Source organism: Ailuropoda melanoleuca, chromosome 1, assembly GCF_002007445.2.
Source record: "Ailuropoda melanoleuca isolate Jingjing chromosome 1, ASM200744v2, whole genome shotgun sequence".
Classification (NCBI taxonomy): Eukaryota; Metazoa; Chordata; class Mammalia; order Carnivora; family Ursidae; genus Ailuropoda; species Ailuropoda melanoleuca.
The window spans coordinates 183366169-183394104 of NC_048218.1; the positions used below are offsets into that span (position 1 = coordinate 183366169).

The following is a 27936-nucleotide window of genomic DNA, read 5'->3' on the forward strand; positions in this document are numbered from 1 at the left end:
CCTGCTTCTTCCTCTCCCACTCCCCCTGCTTGTGTTCCCTCTCTCGCTGGCTGTCTCTATCTCTGTCAAATAAATAAATAAAATCTTTAAAAAAAAAAAAAAACAGTGTTTCTAGGCTGAAATGAACACACAGCAACTCTTCAAATATACTTCTTAAAAAAAGATGGCTCAGCCTGTTGGGAACCGAAGATTCCTGCTTCCTCGTCATCAGGGTACAGCTGAGGTGGGCATTTTATGAAGCTTACATGTAGATTTCCAAGCTTTCCCAGATCTTGTTGTAAATGTGAATTTTTCCTATTATACATTCAGAAGTTGGCAAAATTATTTTTTGGACGCATATTATTTCTAGTCTATTATATCCATGTTTAGCAACCTGTGGAATTAAAGACATACAGTACAGCAAATAAAATATTACAAATTATGATTTGGAACTATGCTTTAGACACAGACAAGAAAATGTTAATTTTCAGAAGTATTGGGACCATCATTGTTATCATACAGTATAAACATTCAAATCAGGGGAGCTGGGTGGCTCAGTGGATTGCGCCTGTGACTTTTGATCTAGGCTCAGGTCTTGATCTCATGGTCATGAATTCGAGCCTCACATTGGGTTCCACGCTGGGCGTGGAGCCTACTTAAACAAATAAACAAAAAACATTCAAAATCATAACCATGTGCCTAAACAACTCCGAAGTATATGATTCAAAAGGCTGAACTGGATATTGTTCCAGATCATGACTATTTCCCACTTTGGACTCACCATAATTTCCTGCTCATATGTCCAAACACCACAAGCCAGTTCTACACAGAAAATGACAAGCAAACTTCCAAAGTACTGTAGAAGAACAAAAATTAATGCTGTTAGGATAGAATAAAAAAAAATATGGCCGTCAGAGACAAGCTAAATATTATTCAGCGTTGTTCACTCAATGGACAAGAAAACAGAGGCACATATTTAATAAGCTCCCTTGGGAGGTGTTGAGAAAAGTGTCCACAAATTTAGAGAAATGTACAGACAACATTCGATACTCACCTAAATGGGCCATTTGACTAGTGCTCTATTTTTCAAGCACTTTCCTAATTCACTCTCTCAAGGACCTTGTGAAAGGGATAGGACTACCTCATTCTACAAATGACAAAACTAATGCAAAAAGCAGACAATGTGAGCAGCTCAAAAATGTGCAAAGTAAATTTGAGGGGGCTAGAGCCTTGCGGCTGTGTTCCTTGTGCCGCACCTCTACACCCCTCCAGCTGTGGGGGTACCTTTGCAGAAATAAACAGTAAAAGCGTAAGAAAGAATGGGCTCCCTGAAAGTTCTCTTCATAATTCCAGCAGAAATAATGGCGTCATGGATCTTCCACTCCTTCTGTGTCACTAGGTCAGGGTGGGGGTACCTGGTAGTGATGATTATTGACTAACCCCCTGTACTGGAATGACATCTCCCTTAAGGGCAGGAGCTTTATTGTGACAAAGTGGGTGCTCAGTAAATATTTGTTACGTGAAAGGATAAATGAAAACAAAGCAGAGCGATATCCTAGTAGAAGACTGGGAGCTGCCTTGGGCTGGGTGATCTTTACGAAGGTAATTTTTAAGATGAGTCAGTAATGACAAGGAGAAGGCAATGCTGGTAAGATTTGTGGAAAAGCAACCCAGGAACAGGAAATATCAAATGCAAGGCCACCTTTTGGGTCAAGCCAGTTAGTTAAGCACTCAAGGTAACTGGAGCACAGGAGGGGGCGGGGTGGGCACAAGGAGTGTAAGTAGATGACCATGAGAAGATAAAGAGCCAGATCTCCGGGGGCAGTAGAAAGGATTTTAGCTTTTATTCTAAGTGTAATCAAAATCCAGCTGCATGTGACGGTCTGACACACATTATAAAAACATAATTCTGGCTGTTTTGTAAAAAAAAAAAAAAAACAACCTGTAGGAAAGCAAAGATGCGGTCAGGGCAACTAAATAAAAAATTGCTGAACTAAGATGGTAGCAGGGAAATGGTGGGGGGGTGGACGGATAAAAGGATTGTGAGCTATCAAAATGTGAACGCTGAGTTTCTTTGCTCATGATTTTTGCCAAAAAAGGGGAGGAGGAAATAAAAGATCTAGAAAATTGAGCTTATTTGCTACTACCTTCAGGATATATCCCTATGATTTAAAAATATAAATCACTGCTATTAGTTTTAATTTGCTTCTTTCATATAAAGACATAAATAATATATATATGGCTGCATAATCTCTTAGATAAGAACACGGTTTGAAAATCAAAATTGGTTCAAAAGTTAAAGTAATATTTCCTTAAGGGTATCCCATTCTAGAAGCACTTTTATTTTCAATATATGCAGTACTCTTGGTCAGCTTCAATCTACTCAAATCTCATTGCCTTACTTTAAAGATTTTAGCCTTAAAATGATTAGAAGAAATTTTGTGAACACAAGTACTCTCAAGTCAGTTTTCCTCCAAACTCTCTATCACGGTTTATGTGAGAGATTTTTGGACATGAACAATACCACATGTGCATCTTATGTTACAAAGAGACCAAATATTCAATAATTGTATGCTAGATCCATTTTTTCTACCTTTGACAAGACCCTACAAGACAGTAAGACTTCAGAGAAAAATTACACCATGGGATATTTTTGTTTTTCTAAATCCCTACCCTAATTTTTTTTTTTTCAAAATTGATGTTTGCTTATGATGAAAACCAAAGCAGCCCTGAGAAGGCAAGACATCCCTAAAATAAAACATGAACATGGCCACTGGTGCTGGTCAGGAGATAACTTTACTGTGCCTTGGGGATCACCATGCAGATTTCTGCATTGATGTTATATCCTTTTAGGTCCCTCTTGAGTCATTTCTCTTGTTTCTCGCCTCCTGGAGTCACTAGCCAGTTCACGATGTCTGTGCTGCAGGAGCAGAAGGGCCCCGAGCACAGAAGCGAGGGCAAAGTGCCCGGATGTGAGCAATACTCGCAATACCTGAGTAACTCTGCCAGGCCTTCGGATCCAAACCGTGTAGTAACTACGTGCACGACAGCACCTCCGATTTCTTACAGCGAGCTTTGCCATGGGTTAGCAACACCGTAACTTAAGCGTCCCCAGGCATGCATAAAGTATATATAACAAAACAATCTCTCATTAAAAACTCAAAACGAGGGGTGCCTGGATGGCGCAGTTGGTTGAATATCCAGGCCAACCGCTCGTTTCAGCGCAGATCATGATCTCAGGACTGTGAGATCGAGCCCGGAGTCGGGCTCCACGCTCAGGGCAGAGTCTGTTTGAGATTCTCTCTTCCTCTTTCCCTCCCCTCGTGCACTCACGCGCGTGCGGGCTCTCTCTTGCTCTCTCTCTCTCTTTCAAATTAATAAATACGTCTAAAACAAAAACAAAAAAAACAAAAACTCAAAACTGAAATTACCCATCATGGGGAGGAGGGTGTTCCCATAAGCTGGACACTCCTTTAACTCTGGGGAAACTCTAAAATGATTTTATCTTTCAGATTTCCAATGATGTCATTTGAGGCAAGCTCTTCCGTATAAAACAGTTCTCCTGTCTTTAGTCTACTTATACACAGGAGCACAGATTTATTTGATCTTCAGATAGAAAATACAAGTTCCAACCACGTTGTAAAACTTTCTTGGACCAAATTAAATCTAAACTTTAATTCAAATCATATATATGAATATGAATATACATTATTTTGCAAACGATGCTAAAGCTTCATGGTCAGCTGCGCTTGCTCTGCTGTCATTGTGTTGGCCTCACACATCCAGTCTTCTAATTCCAAGGAGAACATTAGCCCAACTTTTTCTTTTCCGGTGAGCTCCGAGGCCTCGATGGTCATCCTCCTATTGACTATAGCCCAGAGAATCACCCTGCCACGATTTCGTTTAGAGCTGGATCTGAGTGAGGCATTGATTAATCCGTAGTTTGAACAGAACAAAGCTAGCAAAGAATAAAGCAACAGCTCCCGCTGCCCTCTGCTATGGTACGTTGCACATATCCATATCGTGTTCCACTGCGAAGCCATCCGTCGTCCTCGGCAGTACTGGGAACATCGACGTGTCTGCCCTGACAGCGTCACCCTGTGTCTCTAGCGCTGCTCCTTTCCCTGTGTATACGCCTGGGTGAGATGGTCTGTGCCAATCTGGTGTGCAGACCAGTCTGCCCCTTTTATCTCCTTGAGTGCTGTCCTTCCTGAGTGGTGGGAAGAGCTCAGAATTTGGAGTGGGAAGACTGAAGTTCAAACCCAGCTCCAAACACACTCTGTGACCTCTGGCAAATCATTAAACTGGCCTGGCTTCAGTTTGCCCGTCTGTGTCACAAAGATAAAAATAAAGCCCTCTACGCTATTATGATCAAAGCTGATGTGAAACGTGGGAAAGCGGTTTGAAAATTTTTTTTTTAATTTTAAATTTGTAAAACATATACAAATGCTGTCCTGAACCATTCTGTGCAATCCAATCCAATATCGACTTGTCCTCTGTGCTCGTACAGACAGGGCCTGCATTCCCCGCAAAGCGATGCGGTTTCTTCCTCATCATCGTTCTCCAGCATTTGCCTTCTCGTTCTTTACCACTTGATTTTTCTCCATCCCTCTGTGTATAGCAGGGCTCCCCTGTCCGCTGTGCACCAGGCCTCAGAGGCTTTGGCTTTTAAACCGGTTGGCTGCCTCATACACAGGCCACAGAGCTCACTTAACTGCCAGACTATCGGTTCTAGCTGGCAGGCCTCTTGTTCTTAAGCACTATTTTATCCCCAGTAAGTACTTATCTCTAAGCAGCACCTGTCACACGGCAAGTCGTCAATAAATGTTTGGTGGAAATAATGATTAGTTTACCAACTAAAAAGATTTCCTTGAGATTCTCTAATTTGAACGGAGTTTCCTGCAAACATTTGACTCCCTTTGACTTCTGCTTACACATTTAACGAAGTTTTAAATATTGCCTTTTTTGTTTCACTGTTGTCTTCCTGGCGGATTATTCTGTGACAATCCAGTGTGCCTTTAAACATTTGGGACAATTTAAGGAAGCTAAAGAAAAGGAGCAGTGTGCGGACTCCCCTGTCTTTCCTCAGCTACTAAGGACTAAACATTTCAAACAAATGAAGGATGAGAAACTGGTGTTTATACAAGGAAATTAGAATGCAATCATTTGCATGACAAACTATTTTATTTGCTTGAAAAATTATTCAATACAGAGTTCCTTAAAATAGCTAAGTTCCTCTACTGTAATTAAACTAAAATTTGTGTTCAACGAGTAAGTTTTATCTTTAAGCATTTGTTCATGAAAAAAAACTGCATCAAATAAGGCAAGCAGACAATAGGACACACCCCCCAAATGATGCAATTAATTCGTGATTTTTTTTTTCCCCCACCAAATCTCTCATGCTGAGACTAATTACCTTCAGTTAAAAAATGAGAGCCCTCTGGAGGCACCTGGGCGGCTCAGTTGGTTAAGTGGCTGCCTGCAGCTCTGGTTATGATCCCAAAGTCTTGGGATGGAGCCCCCCCCATATCCTCCCCCACACACACAGACACACGGGACTCCCTGCTCAGCGGGGAGCCTGCTTCTGCCCCTCCCTTCTGCTCCTGCACCGGCACATGTGCTCTCTCACTCTCAATCTCTCTCTTAAATAAATAAAATCTTTAAAAAAAAAATGAGAGGGTTGGATAAAAGAAGATCAAATAAAACGTTGTATGTGAAGTTGCTTTGTTGACTCTTTTTAAACTAGACAGATGAGAAGAACATGGGCTCTGACATAAAATAGACTTGGCTTTAGATTCTGGCTCCTGTACATATCAGTTGGATGAACTCAGGCAAACCACTAAGCCTCAGTTTCCTGATTTGTAAAATGAGAACGCTAAGAATTACCTTGTGGTGTTGTGCTAAGGATTCAGTCAGGTAGAGTGCTGTTGTGTGGTAAGCACTCCCTGAATAGTAGCTCTTATAACCTGTCACAGCATCTATTAGAATACAAACTCAATGAGGACGAGAGATACCATTTTGGCTTAAATACGTAACATGCTTGAATCGGTGTACTGTGATCAGCGGATGGTGCTAACACTCTTCATCTCCTTTGATCAGGATCAGTGACACTCCCGCTAAGGGACATTTAATCCCACAAGCTATTTGACAAAAATCTTTACAAAAATCCCTATCCAGTGAGAATACAGCTGGCATTTTTCCAAACATCTTTATTAGGAAGCCAAGCAGGAAGTGGCAGGTGGGGAGCCTAACTTCTTTTTATAAAGGACTGAAACCAATTTGTATTTTTAAACTAAGACTGGCCAAGAAATGGTAAGAATGGCATAGGTTAACCACTCCGTTTGTCCACTGGAAGTATTTGAGGAGGAAGAGAAGGACATGAAATCCCACCTTCCTATTTAAGCCCTTGGTGACTTGTAGGTAAATGCATCCCCAATAGAAACAGTGAGGATTTATTCCTCACTATTAAAGGTTATTTCGTCTCATTATATGTATACAGACAAAATAGTAAAATCTCAAGGAGGTCCTTTCTTAAATAAACATTAATTTATAAAAATGATTTGGTTCCTTGATACCACCCACCCCAGGATTTCCTCCTAAAGAAAGCAGATTAATAAACATATGCCCCTATTCCTTCACCCTCCTGAAATTTAAAATAAAAATAAAGGATCTTTTTTTTTTTAAAGGCATAAGCCCAGGGGTAAAGGAAAAGGAGACAACAGCAAGTATAGTTTGGAACGTGCAGATTTCTCAGCAGTCCCCCAAAAGCTGAAGGCTTAACCCCATACTGCAGAAAGTTGAAGACAACAGAATCCCGCAAATGCTCAGACATTGGCAGCTAGGATACCTCTGGACGTGGACGAAGGTGGGGCTAAAAATAGAATGACTTGTTGCAAACCTGTTCAGGAAGAAATTAGACCCCAGGTCCCTTTCCCCACACAATGTAGCTGGGTGACTACCCAGACCCATCAGTATAGAAGGTGAGGGTATTTATTCTGTGGAGACAGGAAAACAGAGTCACAGAACGGGGACCCTAGATACAGTGGAGGGTAAAGCATAGAACTGGAAAAGAGAATTGAAGTTCAAATTTACATATCTTTTCCACAAAGGTTCAAAACCCCAATCAAACCAAAAGATGCATTGGATTTCTAGTAGAATACTAGAAGTGAAAGAGCAATGGAGGAATGGCTTCAACATTCTGAAGGAAAAAAACTGATTTCTAACCTATAATTCCATCGCAATTAAAATTATCATGAAAAAGCAAACAAAGCCATTTTTAGCCATATAGGCTTTTAAAAATTTATCTCCTCTGCATGCTTCTTTAGGAAACTACTGGAAGATGTGCTCCCTAAAATGTGAGACTGAACAGAAGAAGACAATGACTTAGAATCTAAAAAACAAGGAATCTAAACCAAGAGAGAGGCAAAGGAAATCCCAGAATAGTAGTAATGGGATAGCCCATGATGGCAAGGGTTTCAGCAGGCCTAGACTGGAGCAGGTCTAGAATGTTCTGAGACAGATTTATTTTTTTTAAAAAAATCGATGTATATTCGAATATGTAAAGGAGATAGTTACACCAGTGTGAGTTTAGAGTTGAATTACACAGAAATACACAGAAAATAGAGTTACATTAATTCCAAGAAAAACAAAGTATTATTCCAGAAAGAAAAATTAAACGCAGTACTTTCCTTGGCCCAGCTGAGAATAGCATTTACATAGTTATAATCTTAAAGACTGATCTATCCAGAGTTATAACATATCTGTGTTGAGGTGTGATAGGAAGTTTGCACGAGAAGTTGGGGCACAGGGGCAGGAAAGGGTGCCAGATCTCCATCTTAAGAAGTTCTTCATTGTAAGAAGTCAATGGATAGTGCTTAAAGCTAAATGCTCAAAGAATAAGAAGAATTACATAAATATGAGATTTAGAGATGGGGAAGTAAATTCTAAGGGCATCTGCTAAAACAAAATTGAACGTGGCTGCCTGTTGGAGTAGAAAATCGGAGGGTGGAAGACTACTATTTCTCATAATAAGGCTTTGAGAATTAAATTAACTGTAAATTATGAAGCACTTCGGTAAAAGTAAAAGCAAAATTAGAACAAACAATAGTCCCCCTGAAGCCTTGACACCAAAGAGAAGGAGGCTGGAGGCGGAATTTTTACCCAGAAAAAGTTATTCAAAAGGCTGAAAATGATAAGCGGCGCATTATACTTCATGGTTACTGGAACTAAAGGGGGTGGGTGGCAACAGGAAACTTTATGCTCAGGTGCTGTCATCCTTTCGCTAAATGTACCTTCGGTAGCTCAAAATAGGAGTGCTGTAACAAAATACAAAAAGCGTATACTTAAATGTGATTTGGAGACCCAACCCAGCGGTATCTCTCTTTCACCAGACCCTCTTTGGCAATTTGGATCTCTCCTGCAATACTGCTCGTTGAAACCACACATACGGTCTGCTTAAATCAGTGTGGGTTGGATTATTTTCCATGACAGTTCATTTCAGTCACAAAATGATGAAGCTTAGAACTCTATGTTATGGACAATTTCATTCAATGAAGGAGGCCTGGATTTCGTTCATTTTCTGGAGAGATACGTATATATGTTCGTATATTCAAGTATGGTGAGTATAGAACAGTAAAAGTATATAAAGTGTATTGAAAGTATGTAAAAATATACTTATATAACTATATACTTATATAACTATATGCTTAAATATATATGCAAATATGTGTATGTGAGTGCATAGATGCACATATATGCATGCACAAATAATTTATTGTGCCAGAGATTTACATGCACGACATAATTTACTCCTTAAAAAGTGTTACAAAAACATTATTATCTCTACTTTTTAGAAAGAGAAAATGGAGTTATAGGCACATTCATCCACAACTGAGAGGCAACAGACCACTAAGTCTTTCAGAGCACAGGCTCTGAAGTCAAGCATCCTAGATTCAGATCCCAGCTTTACCTCTTAATAGTTGAGCAGACCACTTAACTTTTCTGCGTTTCAATGTCCTTATCTATAAAATGGGGATAAAAATAGTGCCAAGCCCACAGTCTGGTTAGCAGAATTTAATGAGCCAATACATGTAAAACGCACAAAAGTGGCCGGCACATTGCACGTGTTCTGTTAGGGATGGTGGGGGGGGGTTAGCAATTACCTCATGACCCACCATCTCTAGACCCCCAACTTCTGAATATGTTCACACATGTCTATACAAAACCTCTCTTACCTTTGAACTAATGGGGAATGACTTAAAACCTTATGTTCCCATCTTTGATCTCTCCTAGTTGGAAAAAAAAAAAAAGAATGCCAATAATATCACAATTTTAAGGATAGCAAAAAAACGTCCTTTTTCTTTCCACCTCTGATGGTTGCTTTAATTGTTATGTAAAATCCTTGACAAGTTATATCAAAAATTCCATCTTTTCTTTTTATGTTTTGAACTTATATTAAGTCAGTCAGATCAGCTTCTTCCCCGTAGTAAAATTAATTTTTCTTCTTATTCACATTTTACAATTTTATAATAAAGTCTGGAGCTATGTAGCCAATGAGTGCTTAACTGTTCATTAAATGGAACTTTCATAAAAGTTCTAATAAATGAAAGTGATTTATTTTCTTTTTACACCTTTAATTCTTCACTGTTAATAACCAATAATGATAAAATTTCTAAGAAAGTAATATTTATTTTGTATAAAATATCAAATAATTTTCACTTTTGGGAAAATAGATTAATTTTTAAATTTTCATTTCTAACTCTTCTCAGTCTAATAAAAACATAAAAGCAATCTGTCCTAACAAACAAAGCCAATCAATGTATTGAGTGCTTAAATTCGGAGAGTATTAAATTTTATAAGCAGTTGAGAAATACAGGAAAAATATTTTTGATTACTAAGAGCATTTGTATAAAAAAATGTACTCTATTAATACAAAACTTCTATATTCATTCTATGCAGCTTTATTGAGAGTGAAAGCAAAAAAAAAAAACCCTATATCCAACCTACCACAAATAGACCAGGCACTTATTTTCCAAACTGCTTTTCTATGTAAATGCCAAATGAAAATTAATTTTTGCACTAAAACAAAATTGTAATGTTTTTCTTGAATACGTTTACCTAAGTTTCTCTGTGCAAGCAAGCAGATAATCAACCAAGTATCACAGATTACCTTCACTGAGAATATGTTTCACTGAGAGAAAAGTAAAAATTATAAACACTGCGGAAGTTATTTTAACCTGCTACTTTATTAATTTATAACTAAAAACTCAGGTCATTTTATCTTAAATAACATTCAAAACAATTTGAAACCAGAAAGTCAGATTTGCTTATCTTGGAAAATTAGTACAACCTGAGATTCACCTCCCTCCAAATAAAAACGATTTCAAAATATAACGTACTTTACTGGACATTTTAATATTTTTAAAACACAGTGCCTTTTGACTCCTATCTACATGCCACATACTCAGCACTTTTAATAAACAAAAAGTTTGATTAAAAGCCTGCATTCATGAAATGATAAATGATAAACTCCAGTCTCTACCCTGTCAAATAGTAAACTCTGCAAGCTTTCAGGGCTAAGTATCTCTATGTCAGTTGTTTATTTTTCCTTTCCTGGTGATTGGAGGTTTAAAAATATTATATTACTTATAGTTAGTAAATAAGAGAATTCCAGTGCCAAATATTTGTACAAGATAATGGAACAGCCGACATTCTGTTAAGAATCCGCTGGGACAAAACTACTAACAGTCCAAGAGTACTTGCTGCTTAAAATATACACCCACACAAAGCCTCTGTTTAAGCCTGGTCTCAAAACGATGTCATAAGCTTGGTACTTTCTGACGGCCAATTAATTATTCACCGTGTCCTATGCCTTTCTACAAATTCTTCAAAGAAAAGGCAACATTAAATATTCTTTCTTCTCAGAATCATAAATAGACTGAGAGCAGTCTAATTTAGGAAAAAGCCAGAACTATAAGCCCATTTTTGAAGAAACACAGTCTTGTAACCCCTGAGCCCATACAGAAATTCAAGGTAAGGTATAAAAATACGGGCATGCTATGGTTCTTTTTCCTGCTTATGATTGAATAAATATAGAAGAATATTTCTAATAACACCTTAATTTATGCTCCCTTTCAATTTCATTTACACTGGTAATTGCTGATCTAATTTCTTTATCAAGGATGTTGCTGAAGTTCAAATTAGTACGTGTTTGTCTCATGCACTATTCAGACTAATTGAGAAAAATGTGATATACCACAGTCTGAGGGACTTAGCCAAGGGCTACGAGCTCCCAGGGTCAATGACCTGTATCATGGGAGGTAAAGCCTGAAGGGTGAGGCAGTAAAGGAGTTGGGTATGATGGACAGGTTACCATGTACACAGTTTCTGTTGCTTCGTAAGCTAGATCAGCTCAAGCCCGCGTGCTCAGCCCTCACTCCAAAGACTTACAGGGTGTTACTGGTCTCTGAAGTCAGGGCTTTCTTTACATAGTAAGGGGCCATTCCTCAGAATTTGAGACAGGACTTCCCATCAGCAGACCCTGGGCAGGAAAGTGCAAATGGGAAGGAGCTTTAGAAATATCCTGATCAACAACTGCCAAATGAACACCAGACTCAATTCTTATCCAGACTGTGCTTCTTACTTAGACGGGTCCAAATGTGGCTAGATCCCTCCCCAAAAAAAGAGAGGCAGGAGCTCCTCATTGCAGGCACCTTTGTGACAATATCTTTTACAAGACAACAGGTTAGGAAATTGGCAATTTTAAAAGATGATGTTTTATTGGGCGGAAAGAGAGTTTATACTTTAATATCAGCCAGTAACTTTTGAACCTATCTGTAATTCTATGTCTGTGAAAGTATCTTCTTCTAAATCACAGTCTTTTAATTATTTGACCTTTATTTTCAGACAAGATAGGTACTTTAACTTATTTTTGTATATTCTCCAGAATAACCACAAACCCTATTTGTTAAAAAGGGTATTAAAATAAAATGTTCCCTTTAAATTGTACAAATCCATGTATATAAATATTTATTATAAGTACAGAGGTTTGCTTTTTTCTTTTTCTTGTTTTGATAAATCTATTCAAGTAAAAATACTTTCTTCCTAAACCAAAAATATATTTTCTTCCTTAAAAGAAGAAAGTATATGAGCGTAACTCAATTCACAATCATGCTTAATGTTCGGGGAAAGACCATGTGTGAACAATGATAAAATCTTTAAACTCTCACCAAAGTTGTTCAAACATCAATAATTCAGTCTAATTGATAGAAGGAATAGTTAAAGTGCATGAATTACAGAACAATTTTAAAGAAATGCACCCTTGTCACAACAAATATTTGAGCTATACCAATGTTGAAAAGTAGAGATCCTCCAAGACCTGCTTTTATAAACAGACCACCGATTATTTGAAGGGAGCGTATCCATTATCTGTGGGTAAATGATTCACACGCTTGAGAAGTTTGTTCTCGAACAAGTGAAGCAGTTCTACAACAATCCTCTGATATCAGTCAGTTGTTTATGTAACTTTTTTCCCCCCAAGGCTGGCAAATTGCTGCAGCCCTCCAAAGAACTCCTGTTCTAACCCTTCCCCAGAAGTACTTGAACCTGGCTTGTCTCCCTAAGGGCATCTTAGCCCAGCACCCAGTTTCCTGGTATTTACTTCAGCTTGATAACCATATTTTTGCTATGACCCCTGAACTAAACACATCTAGATTAACATAATTTTTTTAATAACATATATCTGAAAAAAAATTCTAAGACCATAAGATAGACTTCCCCACCTGAGTACCTTTATTTCTTCATCAGTAAAGGCACAGTGTTAGCATAAAGCATGTCTTCCATTCTCTCTCCCATCATTAAAAAAAGGGTTCCTAAGGGGTGTCTGGGTGGTTCCGTTGGTTAAGCATCTGACTCTTGATTTCAGCTCAGAGTCCTGAGATCGAGCCCCATGGTGGGCTCTGCGCTCAGCACAGGGTCCAGCTCGAGATTCTCTGTCTCCATCTGCCCCTCCTCTCCCCTCACCGTGCGCACATAGGTGCTCTAAATAAATAAATAAATAAAATTTTAAAACAAACAAACAAAAAAGTTCTCTAAATGTGAAGCTCCTTTAGCCCAGAGTGACAAAACCATGTAGCTATTTTCTCCCAGGTAGATGAGCAGAGGGCTCAGAAACAAGCAAGAACAGACACTGTTACCAGCATTAAGTAGCCAAAGATAGATCACAGGACTCTTAGGCTCACGGAACTTTCAACTGCAGAGTAGGAATGCATGACATTCAACACTCTCCATAATTTGGCCCAAGCTCACATAGCCAACTCTCTGCCTCGCATATCTGGCACACATTTACCATATGACTGATAAATGCCTTCTCCAAACACATCAGGAGCTCCCAAGTCTTACCACAATTGCTCTGTCCACCAGCCTTTCAGTTCTTCCAAAGTATCTTCTCCCCCCGCAGGGACACTTTGTAAGCCACTGCCCACCTCTGCCCCCCAATTCACCCATCATCCGCCCCCCTGAACAAAATTCAGGGATGACCACTTATTTTAGAATAACTCAAATGCATTGCTTCACAAGTACTAAGTGACACAGTGTTTATACATTTCAAATACATTTCAAATAAAATTTAAATTTGTGTTTCTGTCATGTGAGCTGAGAAGCTTCATTTTAATCTGAGCACATAACCAGGGCCTGTTATCTGGTTATAAGGGATATTTTATCTGATAAAAGGGAAAAACATGTGGATCACAATCCTGAAAAAGTGTTTTAAATTTATCAAATTTCATGAAAAAAAACCTTAACTTTAATTCATAAGCTATTATTTCATCATCGACTTCATGAGACACTGCATAGAAAGTAAATATTAAACATCATTTTTCTAAGAAGTGTATCTGAAAGCTACTTTCCTCATTGGTTGAAACGACACTTCTCTCACCTTTTACCTGCATTCATCTGCCCTCTTGTTTTATCTCTGTACTTTTCGAGAACTGTCTCCTGAGTCATCTCGACAGTCATAGGATTTAAATGAATGTCCACTGTTTTACATTTGCCAAGGAGGTCAACCGACTGACAACGTGGAAGCAGATGACAAAGCAAACCCACGGCTGAATTTGCCTCCGAGGTTCGATTTGCAATGCCCGCGGTAACCCGCGCTCACAGCTAGGACGGACCTTGGAGCAGCCTGTGTTGCCAGAGACACCTGCCTTGAAGCGCTGTGCAGACTGAAGACATTCACCAAATTAACGCATGTACACATACATGGCTTATACGTAACCGAAGCTATCTCAAATGTATATATTAAGCAACAACAAAATGTTTACCACGACAGAGTATGCCTACATCATGCCCACGTCAGAGATATAAAAGCTTGAACCCCAAAGTAAGCAAAGACTCCAACAAGCACTCAAAATCCTGTCACAAAGACCCAGTGCCAAGGGCATGAATATCACATAGTTGTCCAGGGTCCCCATCTCAGACACATGACTCATTTACTTTTAAAGACATCTGCTTCTGTGCTTTTCTGGGGCATAATTAGAGGCAGTCAAACCAACATGACTGAAGAAACCCAAGAGGTCACGGAACACTGGGCTGGGGTTTTGTGCATACAGAAGCAAGTTGTGAAAACAGAAATGCCTGCATCATCTTCAGTTTCCTCTGCCTGAGACCTCTTGTGAGTTTAACAACTAAATTTGAAAACTATAGCTTTTAAAGAATTCTAGTTGAAATGTCACAATAATCTGCATGTGCTGAAGAGATGTGTTTTGATCATATGAAAAGCACCTATGCGTGAAATAATACCTCATTTCCTGATGCCAAGTAATACAAGTATTACTATCACGTGCAATTAAATGTATCCGTAATTCTATTTCAGCAGGGGCTACTGGATTCAGCCACCTTCCATCCAGTCCCCAACATCTTAATTCAGACCCCAGCCATGGCTTTGAAGACGACTGTGTAACCACTAACAGGGCTTCTCTGGGTCTCCAGCCCTAAATGCTAGAAAAACCCATCAGCTCTTCATTGCCCAAGGGACAACATCAGACTCTCTCCCACAAAGATCTTCACAACTGGACTAGTCATGTGCTTCTCGCCACACACTGACACTATAGCCACTCGGAATCTCTAAGTTTTGCCTAAACTTGCCATGTTCCTTTACTCCTCTGTGGTTTGCACATTCTTCGTGTTGTTCTAAAGTCCCTGCCTCCCCTTCTCCGCCAGAAACCTCTGACACACTTTCAGTATCTTTTCAAAGTAGTTCAAATAAAGACCTTCCTTTAAAACCTGCCAGAAGTCTCCAATCCCTCCTTAATCTGTGTTCCCACACTTACTTATTTATAACTTTAATACTGTATTTCGCTTTGTTATTATTATTTTTTTGTATTCTCCCCTTTGACCTTCTATCTCCAGTGTTGACCACAGACTGGGTACTTGATATCTGTTTAAGGAGGGAAAAGGAAAGGAATGGGGATGAAGAGGGAAGAAGGGGAGAAAGGAAAGGAGAAATGGTTGGATTCTTTGATAAAATTAGAAGGAACTCTGGCAGAATTTTTAGAGTTCCTTTTATGATAAGGACATTAAAAAATTATATTTTTAAAGGTTAATTGACTACTGAATGCCTTGGAATTATAAATGAAGCATATTAAAGTCTTACAGAAATAATGCTGATAATTAATTAAATGCATTGTAACAGTAGCTGGTGGAGAGAAACAGGCATGGGCTCCTAGCAAGGGGGCTGTATTTGAATGCTAATGATGGCAACTAGAGGCTGTGTATCTTTGGGCATCCTTCCTTCCCTCCTCTGCAAAATAAGTCTAACCATATAAAGTTGCTGTATTTCCTGAGAAAATAGGGTAAAACACTGAGCAAATGCTAAATATGCAGTCAATAATATGATGGACCTTGACTGAGGAACATAGTTGCTAGGTTATCAACCAAAATCATAAACAGAAAATAATAAAGATATTGAACTTAATAGTTTAATTTTAACTTAATTGCATATGACTAGCTATATAATTATAAAATGTATAACTACTTGTAAGAAGGCCTTAAACAGAGAATCTGTAGAAAATTACTATTTCAAGATATTCCAGTTTTACATTATGATTTCAACCAACAAAAGAATTTAGGATGGTTAATTTCCTCAGGGACATTAAAAATTTACTTGATTTCCATTAAGAGAATCATTTCAAATCTGATTCAATCACTGTATATTTTAAGAAAGCTTTACAAGTGCTTCCATATAATCACTAGCCATATGCGAATGTTCTGGAATAATAACTGGGGGGAAAACAAGCACTTTCCTTTTGAAACACAAGGTCCTTGGTCTTAAACCTATGAGGTGCTTCCAAGGTTAAGTTCTGACCAGCGCTTGACTAACTGTGGTTTGCTGGAGGTGGAACGTATATTAGCATCACACTCTGACAAGTGAGGATCTCCTGATGGGGACATTCAGCTGTTGTGGATATTGTAAACATGTCTACTCAATCTGTTTACATTCCCCTGAGCTGACACTGCTTTCCTAATGCCTATGTTAATAGCAAGGTAGGATTGCAGTAACAAATGAATTTCACTTAGTCTACAGCTAAAAGCCTTGGGAGTACCCAACTAAGGCTTAAAACCAATTTCCACTTAGCTTCAATATCTCTTTTAAAAAGAGAAGGAATTTCTGCTACGAAAATCACTTTGAAAGTCATGGCATATTCAGGTTTATTTTCTTAGTCATGTTTGGCTTGTTTTCCTAATGTAATCAGAATTTAATTACTCTTATAAATACAAAAAAATATATTCTTACAAATACATAAAAGTTTCTATTCTATGACAATTTCACATTTATTAAGAACAAATCTAGTTAGAGTAGGGTTGCCAGATTTAGCAAACAAAATTCCTGGATGCCCATTTAAATCTGAGTTTCAGATAAACAATATATAATATTTTGTAGATGTTTATCCCAAATACTGCCTGGAACATGCTTCTGCTAAAATATTATTTGTTGCTTATCTGAATTCCAAATTTAATTGGATGTCCTGCTTCCAATATGGGTACCTTATATGGGAACCTTGAATTAAGATATTTTAACAACTTGCATCTATAATTCAATAGAAGGGTCAAAGTTCATGACCAAAGTTCACCAGAAATGTTTTCCTATAGGTGGCCTTTTAGCCTGTCCAGTTGTTGGTATTTTTGGGGAGTGGTGTGAGGGGAGGGCAGGTTGGTTATAAAGACCTGTTTTGAGAGTCTCCCACTTTTTCTTGATCAGCCAGTGAATAATGTTGTTCTGACTTTTGCGTGAGCAGCACCATAGCCCAATTGCCAGCTCTTTTTTTGGTAATCATTCAAAAGATATGGCAACTCTCAGTGATACCTGTTGTCTTTTTGTTTTGTTTTGTTTGAGATACTGGTTGTATTAAACAAAACAAAACAAAACAAAACAAAAAGCATCTTCCCGCTAGTCTTATTTACACATCTTAAAAGTGAAACAAGACTTAGAATACAGGAAAATGAATGAGTTGGATTGAATGCATCAGATTTCTTTAAATATTAATTAGAATAATAAGCTAACGGGCACAAAGGAAGAAAATGTAAGAGTTGCCTTGCAAATATTTGCCAAAGACCTAACATCCTGTCATATTTTGCATTAATGCCCCTCTGCTCCTTTAAGAAGCCATTTCCCCTTAAGGATAGATAACAAACTGAGAGTAAATGGAGAGAGGTGGCTGGGGGAGGGGCTAAATGGATGGTGGGGATTAAGGAGGGCACTTTTTATGATGAGCACTGGGTGTTATACATAATGAATCACTAAATTCTACTCCCGATGCCAATATTACACTATATGTTAACTAACTAGAATTTAAATAAAAATTTGGGGAAAAATAAAGAAGTCACTCCCCTTGAAGTGGAACCCTATCTAAGTGTCAGGCTCATCCTTTATTTCATTTTATTTTATTATTTTATTTTATTTTATTTCTTTTAAAGATGATCATTTTCTATGGGGTTTTAACAATTACACTATAAATTCAATCAACCCTGGTGTTCAAGTAACATCCAAAGATAAGGTAACGAGGCAGCAGTTTATTTCTTGCACCAAAATGAAGATCTGCTTTGATTCCAGTGTAATTCCGGTTTAGTGGGTCAGTCTCCTCCTTGCAAATCTCATTCTGTTCATGCCTTCCTAGCTCCATCTTCCCTCTGAGATGCTGGCTGCTCCTACTCGCACAGTTCTAATGTCCTGTCCATTATTCAAATTGATAAACATTTATTAAAGCCACAGGCAAAGTGGATAGTTCATATTATCAAGTTGTTTGTAGTCCGATAGTTTGAGCTGGTTATAAAAAATATTTATAACTAGGGAAATGCGCTGGGCTCCAAAGGTTGAGAAGAAGCGTCTACTAGAGACATCAGTAAAGGCCCAATGAAAACGGGCTTGACAGTTAGAAACGTTGAGGTTTGAATCAAAGCTCCACCCATTATTGCTGAGTGACTTTGGACAAATTACTGAACCTCTCTGAACCTCATTTATAATTCTCTACCTTAGATGATTGTTGTCAGGTTGAAGAAATGAAAGATCACAGGGAAAACGTTTTATATAATGTGAGAAACATTTACAAGCACTTAGGAAAAGGCAGCAGCTGTAAAGCAAAATAGCGAAGCTGTTAAAAATATATTGTACTGGACTGCCACGGTTTGAATAGCACATTCTCCATTTCCTAGCTAACTCAGGGAGCTCAGCCGATCTGTGCCTCATTTCCTCATCTATATTATGGGAATAACAATACCTATCTCATTAGAATTGTGGAGGAGACAAAACTGATTAATTCATATAAAACTCTACATATAAACTACTTTATCATCATCATCTGTGTCATTATTATGGTTTCAGTCCCCATGTCACCTTTGCAACATCAGGTTCTTTCCAGCCTCACAAACTAGACTCTCATCACAGGTATCTGTGACTCTTCCTGCCTCAAGCAGAGACCAAATTACTTGGTTCTTCATCATCTTGCCTTACTAGCATTCGAGCAGCCTAACGGAATGCATAAATGGTCCTCAAAATGTGTTCCTAAAAGTCTTTGAGGTTCCATGAAATATGCTATCCCACCCCACCCAAACCCACAGCCCAGGGGCCTTCCAGAATCACACAAGTTGGAGACAGGGAAAGACGAGTTATTCTTAAATTGTTGTGTAAATGGGACAGCATTTTAAGATTGTAGGTGGTGTTTTTTTTTTTTAAGATTTTATTTATTTATGTGACAGAAAGAGAGAGGACACAAGTAGGTGCAGTGGCAGGCAGAGGGAGAACTTGAAGCAGGCTCCCCACTGAGCAGAAAGCCCGATGCAGGGCTCCATCCCAGGACCCTGGGATCATGACCTGAGCTGAAGGCAGACACTTAATCTACTGAGCCACCCAGGCGCCCCTATGATTGTGGTTTTAAAAATGGATTCTTAAAGTGGGGCATCTGGGTGGCTCAGTCAGTTGAGCATCTTGGTTCTGGCTCAAACTGTGATCTCGGGGTCATGGGATCAAACCCCAAGTGAGGCTCCATGCTGAGTACAGAGTCTGCTTGGGATTCTTTCCCTCTCCCTCTGCCCCTCCTGCTCTCTCAATCTCTCTCTCTCTCTCTAAAATAAATAAATAAATAAAATCTCAAGGAAAAAAAGAGGATCCTTAGATTTTTTTTTTAAGTTCAAAATGCCTTCTCTGTCCTTTAAACTACAAGTTTCATATAAAGTAAGTCCTTGAGTTTATGTTTAAATTATTGTCCAAATATCTTAAACATCAAAATAAGGTTCCAAACCCTTCTGCCATTCTCCTCACTGTATAACGAAGTGGAGAGAAGTAAGGTCACGGGCATGCTCCCCTTCTCTGAGTGTGGTTTCTTTTCTGCAGCACTTTCTGTTTCCCACTCATGGACCTGAAGAGACCACGAAGCCAAGACTTATCCTCCAAAAAGCCAGCTAATACATTCACACAGGTTGTTCCTGTGAAAGTCAAAGCTTTAGTTCAGCTTCACACTAAGATTCGGTTTTAATTGGCTTGGGGTGGGAGCGAGTCAAGCGCTGGTGTGCAGGAGCTGACTCCTGAGAGCCAATTTGTGCGCCTCTCTCCCCAGCTCTGTGTTCAGGGATACCATTTCGGGAGCCGGAAATCGACCCTGCTGCAAGTATTTGCCCCACGGAAATCTCCCAATGCTACAAATCAGGATTTTTTTCTGCTCAGATATTCAGCATATTAGCACCCTATTAAAATGTGTTTTTATGTTCCCTACAAGAAATTCATGCACAGCTAGCATTGAGAACTACTGCAAAGAAAGGAATTTATCCAATGAATTAATTCTTCCAGAATCTGAGATGTCTGCGATTACGTGGTAGCAGCCTGTCTCATGCCACTAACAGGCAATGTTTTATACACTCAGTGTGCATCAAAAAAAAAAAAAATATATATATATATATGCACACAGACACATATATATATGTATGCATATATAGTGTGTGTATATGTATATATATAAGCTGTAATTTAAATGGACTCAAATGCTTAATGTTAAAAGAGAGTTTACTAATTTTTGAACTAGAAGTCAAATCATAGATTTTAGAATCATAGAATTTGAGTGCTGAAAGGAACTTAAGAAGCAATTTGGTCCAACTCTTTCAGAATCAAAACAAAACACAAGAAAAACCACTAAGATTATGGAAACCAAGACTCACTTTTACCCACTAACCTATGTAAAAGCAGTGCTGGGATTTTAATACCTATCTCTCCTTCACCACCTGAATTTCCACATAGATTTTATGGCAGGTTTGTTTAAAAAAGAAGAGAGAGAGAAAACAAGAGTGCTGTTGTAACTTCTTTGTTCTAGTCCCGAGGGGCCCATCTGGGTGGTAATAAGGCCTATGACACAAGGAAACAACTCATACTTTCAAACGAAAATGTCAACACGTAGCCTGAGTGAAATAATTAAATAGCGTACATATTTCCATACCTCCTCATTTGAGTACAACAAGTACTTTTACTGAAATCATCTCTCATGGAAAGAACGCTTCCCTTCTCACAGGATGTTGAACAATTACCACAGATTAGAGACCTGCCATCACGGTTCCCTAAGCACGTAATCTTGTGCACTGATGAAAAAATAATACAGTACTGGTTGATCTTTTCACCCATAATAAAGAGAAGATGTAAACACCATACCCATGCAAGAAGCAACAGATTTCTTTTCACTGTTCCACAGTATCCTAACATCCCCACAATGATAAGGAAACAGCAAACAGCAATCATGACTGGATGAACGACAGGAAAATAAGTCAAGATGACAGCCTCCTCTACCCTGAAAGAAGAACAATGATGTCATATTATACATAAAATATAACCAAAATGCACCGAAGACACAGTACAAGACACAGCTGAGATTCGTGCTCATAATCCTTTAAATCATCATGCCTCAAGGCTGACGACTGCGTAGCTATTTTCAAAATCACTGCACTATCACTGATTTGCTTGCTTGTCTTATTTTTGTTTTGTTTACTTTTTTATACAAGTGGTAGCATGTCTACCTCAACTCATTTAAAATCTCTTACAAGATAGGGGTCCCCAATTAGAAGCCATCTACGATTAGCTCTGAAGCCCTAGCCTGAGGGAAAGAAACAGGCCCCGCTGTGTCCCAGCTGAGAAGAGTCTCCCCCCTCTTCTCTGACCTGGCCAGCGCCTTTTCTGCACGCTGACCGATCCTCCCCCAAAATGCAAAAGACTGCTGTGTAAAAGGAAATCGGTCTCTATTAAAAGAAAGAGGAAGGGAGGTGATTTCTGCTGGAAAACTATGAAAAAATCATTAACTAGAACCATACTAGTAAGAGTAATAACAAAAATGAGCCATTACTGTTTACTAAGCTCCACCGTGTTAAGGACTTTACAAACATGTTCCTCAGTTCATTCTCCAGACATTTTAGAGAGATAGATGTGGGGTCCCCATTCAGAGATGAAGAAATGGAGGCTGAGAGCAGTTAAGTAATTTGCCCCTTGTGATATTAGTGGGCCAACCTTTTGAAATTTGAGAAGAATATGGCAATGCTGAGTTTGGTTTTCCTTAGCTGAGGGATATGAAGGGAAGAAGGCTGGCAGTAATTTTCTTATAGAAAAGTAGCTATGCTGTCCTTTACGCATACATATGACACGGCTGACACAATGTCCAGAGGACAGTGGACTACGGACAACTGGTGTTACCATACCCAGGAATGTTCGCTAGGACAAGTGGCATACCTTAAAGAGAGTGCTAGCAAATGCAAATGTCTGTCACAAAGTTATCAATTGTGGAAAAGCATAATCATCTCAACAGCCCAGGGCAAAGCTACGGAGAAGCTAGGGTCTAAGGAAACCTGATGAAAGAAAGCAATCATTAATTATAGAGCCTACCTTGTTTCTGCAGTTAAAGTCAGAACATTATTTAGGTAGTCCCTCATCCAAGCAGAAACGGCCAACACACTGATGGACATTAACTGCAATGGAAAAAAATACAAATTGGTGATCAAGGATTTATGCAACATTCTCTGCAGGATTAATCATTAAAGCAATTAAGGATTTTTTTTTGTTACATAGTCATTATGCCTTTTCCCAATTACCACTTAGAAATTCACTATTACTATAAAGAGCTGCCATTTCATTTTGTAATCCTGTCATAGCCACTAACCAGAATGTCATCAAATAGGACACAGGTAGCTAAACTGTTAAATGGCTGATTCCAGGTTCAAGACAGGAATTGCACAAGATGAAGAGGCCGCAGAATGACTAAATTATCAGATGTACAAGACGAGCCTAAAACATGTCATATACAATAGCAAGGAAGCAATCAAATCCATACTACTGATGTTGCCAAGAAAGTCACAGGGGGACTTGAAAAGGCTTCCATTGGCTAAAGGTCAAACAGTTTGAACATCAAAATAATAATAATAATAATAATAAATGCAATTATTTGAAATATCAAATATGCTAAAATCTATGAATCTATGAATGCATAATAATACTTAAAACTCTCTTGTCACCTTTGTAGGATGGTAGATACTCAACTCATTATTCAGAAAACTGGTAAGAATCCAATTTTTATCCTACCATTCCTATACAAACTAATGAAAGAGCCAAATACTTTATGAAAGTTTTTATAGAATTTCTGCTAATGCATGCAGAAAGCATAAAAGAGTATCACTATTTAACAGCCCCTACTGAAATAATGGATCTCTAGGCAAAGATCCTCAACGACTACCCAAACTATGAGGTCAGTAATTCTTAGTCCTGCCTGTGCATCAAAATCACCTAGGACTCCTTAAAAAAAAAAAAAAAAGAAAAAGAAAAACCAGAACCACTCTGGATGAGCCTAGAACCACCCTGGATGAATTCTTGAAAGAAGGACTGACGCATGAGAAATGAGTAAAGGCTCCGCAGATGTTCTAAAATGTAGTCAGGGCTGAGAACTGCATAACGTGCAAGGCTAACTTCTAGAATGGAGAGATCAGGCTGAAGTAAAATCCCAGCCCCCACTGATGCGTTTTAGTATCACAAGAAGAGATAGTGTGTCTCCCAACGTGATGCAATCAGAAGTACACAGAGATACCTTGGAAGTATTTTTACCAAACAGTCAAACCCGAATCTAACCAAGCCCCCGGCTCTAATTATCTGTTTATAGGAAATACAGGGAATAGATTTGAACTTGTTAAATGCCACCATGGGGATGCAATCAGCAAAATCGAGAATATGAAAAATATCACAGGACAAACGATCTGGTTTCCTTAATTAAAAAAACTGGCCAAGTGGAAAAAAAGAGGGAAGGAGAAACTATTATAAATTAAAAGAAATTTAAAAGATTACCCAAATGCAATATATTGACCTTGTTTGGATCCTGATTCAAACAAAACAGCCACAGGGAGACCTTTATGAGATGACAGGGGATATTTTCACATGGCTGGAAACTTGAAAATGTTAAGAAGTTATTGTTTTAGATATGACAATGGTATGAAGATTTTTTTAAAGGATCCTTGTGTATATGTTTTAAATTGTCCATAGTTATTTTTTTAAAAAAACCTTTTTTAAAGCAACAGTGTAAAACATGTTCAAAATAAGTCTTCCTGGGAAGCTTTTCCAAAAGTTGAAGGTTAACCCCTAAGTTCTAAAGGTCTTTCCTATTTAGATGGAAATTTTTCTAAAGTGTGCCTTATACTTATCTTAAGAACTTAATTTGAATTTAATTTGATTTTTAATAACTTCTGGCATCTTAATGAACATCAATTATCATTATGTATTATAGATTTAGCTTTAAATACTGAAATCATGAATATACAAGATAGGAATTGGTCTATACTAACTCAAGCAGTGCTCATGAAAATGCCTTTTTTTTTTAAAGATTCTATTCATTTATTTGACAGAGAGAAAGACAGCCAGTGAGAGAAAGGACACAAGCAGAGGGAGTGGGAGAGGAAGAAGCAGGCTCCCAGCGGAGCAGGGAGCCTGATGGGGGGCTCGATCCCAGAACTCTGGGATCATGCCCTGAGCAGAAGGCAGACGCTTAACGACTGAGCCACCCATGTGCCCCATGAAAATGCTTTCTGGATAAAGGCTCCAATGCAAAGAGAACAGGCAGATCTCTGTGACCTCTTGTACAGTGAAATATGACTACCTGCTTGGAAAACCAGGTAGTGAATTCGCTCATTCTTCATTCAGCTGCAAAAAGGTATTCGATACCTGCTATCTGTCTCATACTGTGGGTACTAGATTTGGAGACCCAACAATGAACACGAAATGCTAGATCTCAGCCTTGGTGAAGCTTCTTGTGGGACACAAGGAATAAATAGATAAGGCAGATAAGTACGGACCATAAAAAGTACCATGAAGCACCGAAAAGTGAAGTGATCTGTTCAGGTTTTATAGACTCTAAATGGCAGAGCGGAGATTCAAATCCAAGCCTTTTGTCCTTGGAGCTTTAGGCCTAGTCACTAACTACCTTCCAAGTTCAGAAATGAGCAGATTAATTTCCACAGGGAGGAGACAGGGTTCTTTTTTTTAAAAGGGGAGGATGGGGGGGNTAGCCTGCACAGCATGCAGGGTTCTTTTTTTTAAAAGGGGAGGATGGGGGGGGCGGTCAGTAGTGTCCAGGTTAAGTCTGAATGTCTTAACTATATTCTTTGGTGAACAGAGTCTCAGGGGTCAATGACCTAAAACAGGTTGGTTTGTTTTTTTACCAGCTTCCTGAACCACAGTTCAGAGAAGAGTAAGGCCAATTATTACTATCCTCATTTCTGGTGGGAATAAAAACAGATTGTAAACCTAATACAAGTTACCCAGTGGGTCAGCCACAGTTTATTAATCATGCTTGTAGCTTCTGTGCATTGATGCTCTAACATCTGTTCTGCGTGTTCCAGCTGGACACACCTTGGTTTGAGCAAACTGATAATGTGCTTGAGCCACCTTGCCTTGGCCACCTGCCCTCTACCACCCTTGGGAGGAGTCCTTCTCCCAGGTTCACACTTTTCATTTTCAAATACAAACCAATCATTCCAGACCCCACATCCCAACCACCTCTTTTATTACTCGCTCTGACTCTGGGCCCTTCTACACCTGCTGTAATCACCCCAAGGTCCAGGTGCCAGACAACCAGGGATAGCCCCTGTACTCCAGAGGCTGCTGAAACTATTTAAACTAGCCAATCCAAAACCTACTTACTTCGTCTGGCCTGTTCCTTGTTGATGTAGCCACAATAAAATTACATGCCCAGTCCCTTTCTCTCTGCCTTGAGATGGACCCCAGTGCTTCCCCTCTTGGTGATGAGACATGTACTCTCTCTCTCTTGCGATCTGTGAGTAGAATAAGCTATCTTTTCAATGGCAGTCCGATCTGTTGGCTTCTCCATACCCAAATAATAATAGAACCTATTAAAACACACAGGGTTAGCAGGGAACCCTGGACCATGTGATTAAATCTGAGCCTACATGTTCTCCCTCTGCTTGGCTGTATGTGAACCTTTAAATACCTTGTGGGTCTCATGGGGGGACAGGAAAGTCTATTAATGTGACATTTTATTTACCTCAAATTCTTGTGCAATTACAAATAATTCTCTCCTTTCTTTATCATTCTTTAAAGTAATAACTGATCCTGGTTTCTCTATCCTCTAATTTCTTATAGGCTGTTTAGCTGATTTTCAATATCATTGCTCTGAGATAGGTATCAATAAATTATCAGACTCTTCATTTTGGTATCGTCTATTATCGTTGTCATTATACACTGTTCTTCCATTTATAACAAAAAATGTGGAATTATTTTAAGTGGTATACTCCAAAACATTTCTAGTAGCATAGAATCGTTAAGTGCGTGGGTTTTGAAGTAATTCTTTCATTCAAGAAATATATACTGATCAACTGCTCTTGGCCAGGTCCTTTGTGATGTTCTGGAGATACACGGATAACAGTATGACAGTAACAAGCACCATCTCTAGTCTGTGGTGAAATTTACTAAGAGGACACACATTAATCAACCCATCAGTTACATAAATGTGCAACCACAAACTGTAGTAAGCACTGGGAAGGAATAATACATGTTGCTCTAAGCCTCCTTTTTGTGGTGCCTGACCTATTCCATGGAGTCAAAGGGACTTCTCTCAGAGAGGAAGATCTGAAGGATAATTATCAAGTTCATTAGGGAAAGGGCAGTTGAAAAAGTACATTCCAGTCAGAAAGAAAAGCAAAAATCCCAGGATGGAAGGCAACATGACATGTTCAAGGAAGGGAGACTGGCACGTGGTGAGAATGAAAAGCCAAGCAGGGACCAGATAACACAGTCTTGGAGGCCATTTAAGGTAAATGGGCTTGGCCATAATGACTGTAAGAAACCACCAAATCCAAAAGCGTTGGTTGGAATTCCACCTCTGCCCTCTTTTAGCTATTTGACTTTGGGTATCACTGAATCTGTCCTAAGCCTGTTTCCTCACATACAAACTGTTCTGATAATAAGCCTGACTTCACAGAGGATTTATGTGATGAAAAGACAGAGTAGGATTCTTCTATATATTACCTACTACTACCTCCAGTCACTTTTGACCTCAGGGCTTTCTCTTAATCTTTCTCAGTCAGCTTAAGAGACAAGACGACTCCTAAATCAGTTCAGAAATGGAATCTTCAGATATTTGAAGGTCTAGCAAATGGATAAGGGATAAAGCTCTGTGATAGAGCTGCCTATTGGACTGGCATGGCCATTCTCAATTTTGACATCTCTGGAGCTGAACTCATTTCCATTCCTCTCAAAACCTGTGTGTCCCTCCCACTGTGTTTCCTATCTCAGTAAACGGTATAATCAACGCTTCAATCACAGAAACTGGCAACTTGGCAGACAGCCTGAACCTCTCCCTCTTCCTCAGTCCTACATCTAATTACTTTCAAGTTCTGCAGACTGTTCCCGCACCACGGCTGGTGAATGCCTCCCCACTTCCTGCCACTTCTGGCTAGTTCAGGCCCTCAATCTCTTGCCAGGTAATTACAATCACCTTCTGATGAACTCCCTGGCTTACAGATTCCACCTCAAATTCACTCTTCAGTAGCTTTCAGAAACGCAGATGGAGTTCTTCTGCTTATACAGCTCCCACAGCTGCCCCAAGGGCGCCTTCCCGGCTCTCACTTCCAGTACCCTCAACTCTCTCCTAGAGAGTCAAGTTTAAACATTTCAGCAGGGCACAGAGGCCCTCTGCAATCACCTTGAAACTGTCTCCTCAATCTGTTCCCTGCCAGCTCCTTCCCACATGCATTGCGCACTCAGATGACAGAGAGCTGCTTGCAGACCACACCCCCCAGGCCTCTGTGTCTCTCCCCATGCAGTTCCCTCTGCCTGGAATGCATCCTGCCCCAGCCTCTCCATCCTCAGGAGCAGAGCAGAGCAACCTTACCCTTTGAGACCAGCTCAGATAGCTAGCACGGAAAGATCTTCTCCCAATTCCC

General features: G+C 39.2%; 1 protein-coding gene across 5 annotated transcripts in view; it reads right to left on the minus strand.

Moving 5' to 3' along the window:
- Positions 1 to 27936, minus strand: part of TSPAN12 (tetraspanin 12) — a 61698-nt gene that overhangs the window by 25438 nt on the left and 8324 nt on the right. For 4 of the 5 annotated variants that reach the window (XM_034671098.1, XM_034671109.1, XM_011228944.3 and 1 more), the window contains 3 exons: positions 22382 to 22464; positions 21164 to 21299; positions 761 to 835 (listed from right to left, as the gene is read on the minus strand). In XM_034671098.1, coding sequence (XP_034526989.1) covers positions 761 to 835; positions 21164 to 21299; positions 22382 to 22464 — 294 coding nt within the window. The remainder of the gene's footprint in view (positions 1 to 760; positions 836 to 21163; positions 21300 to 22381; positions 22465 to 27936) is intronic. The other variant, XM_034671120.1, reaches the window with a different exon arrangement.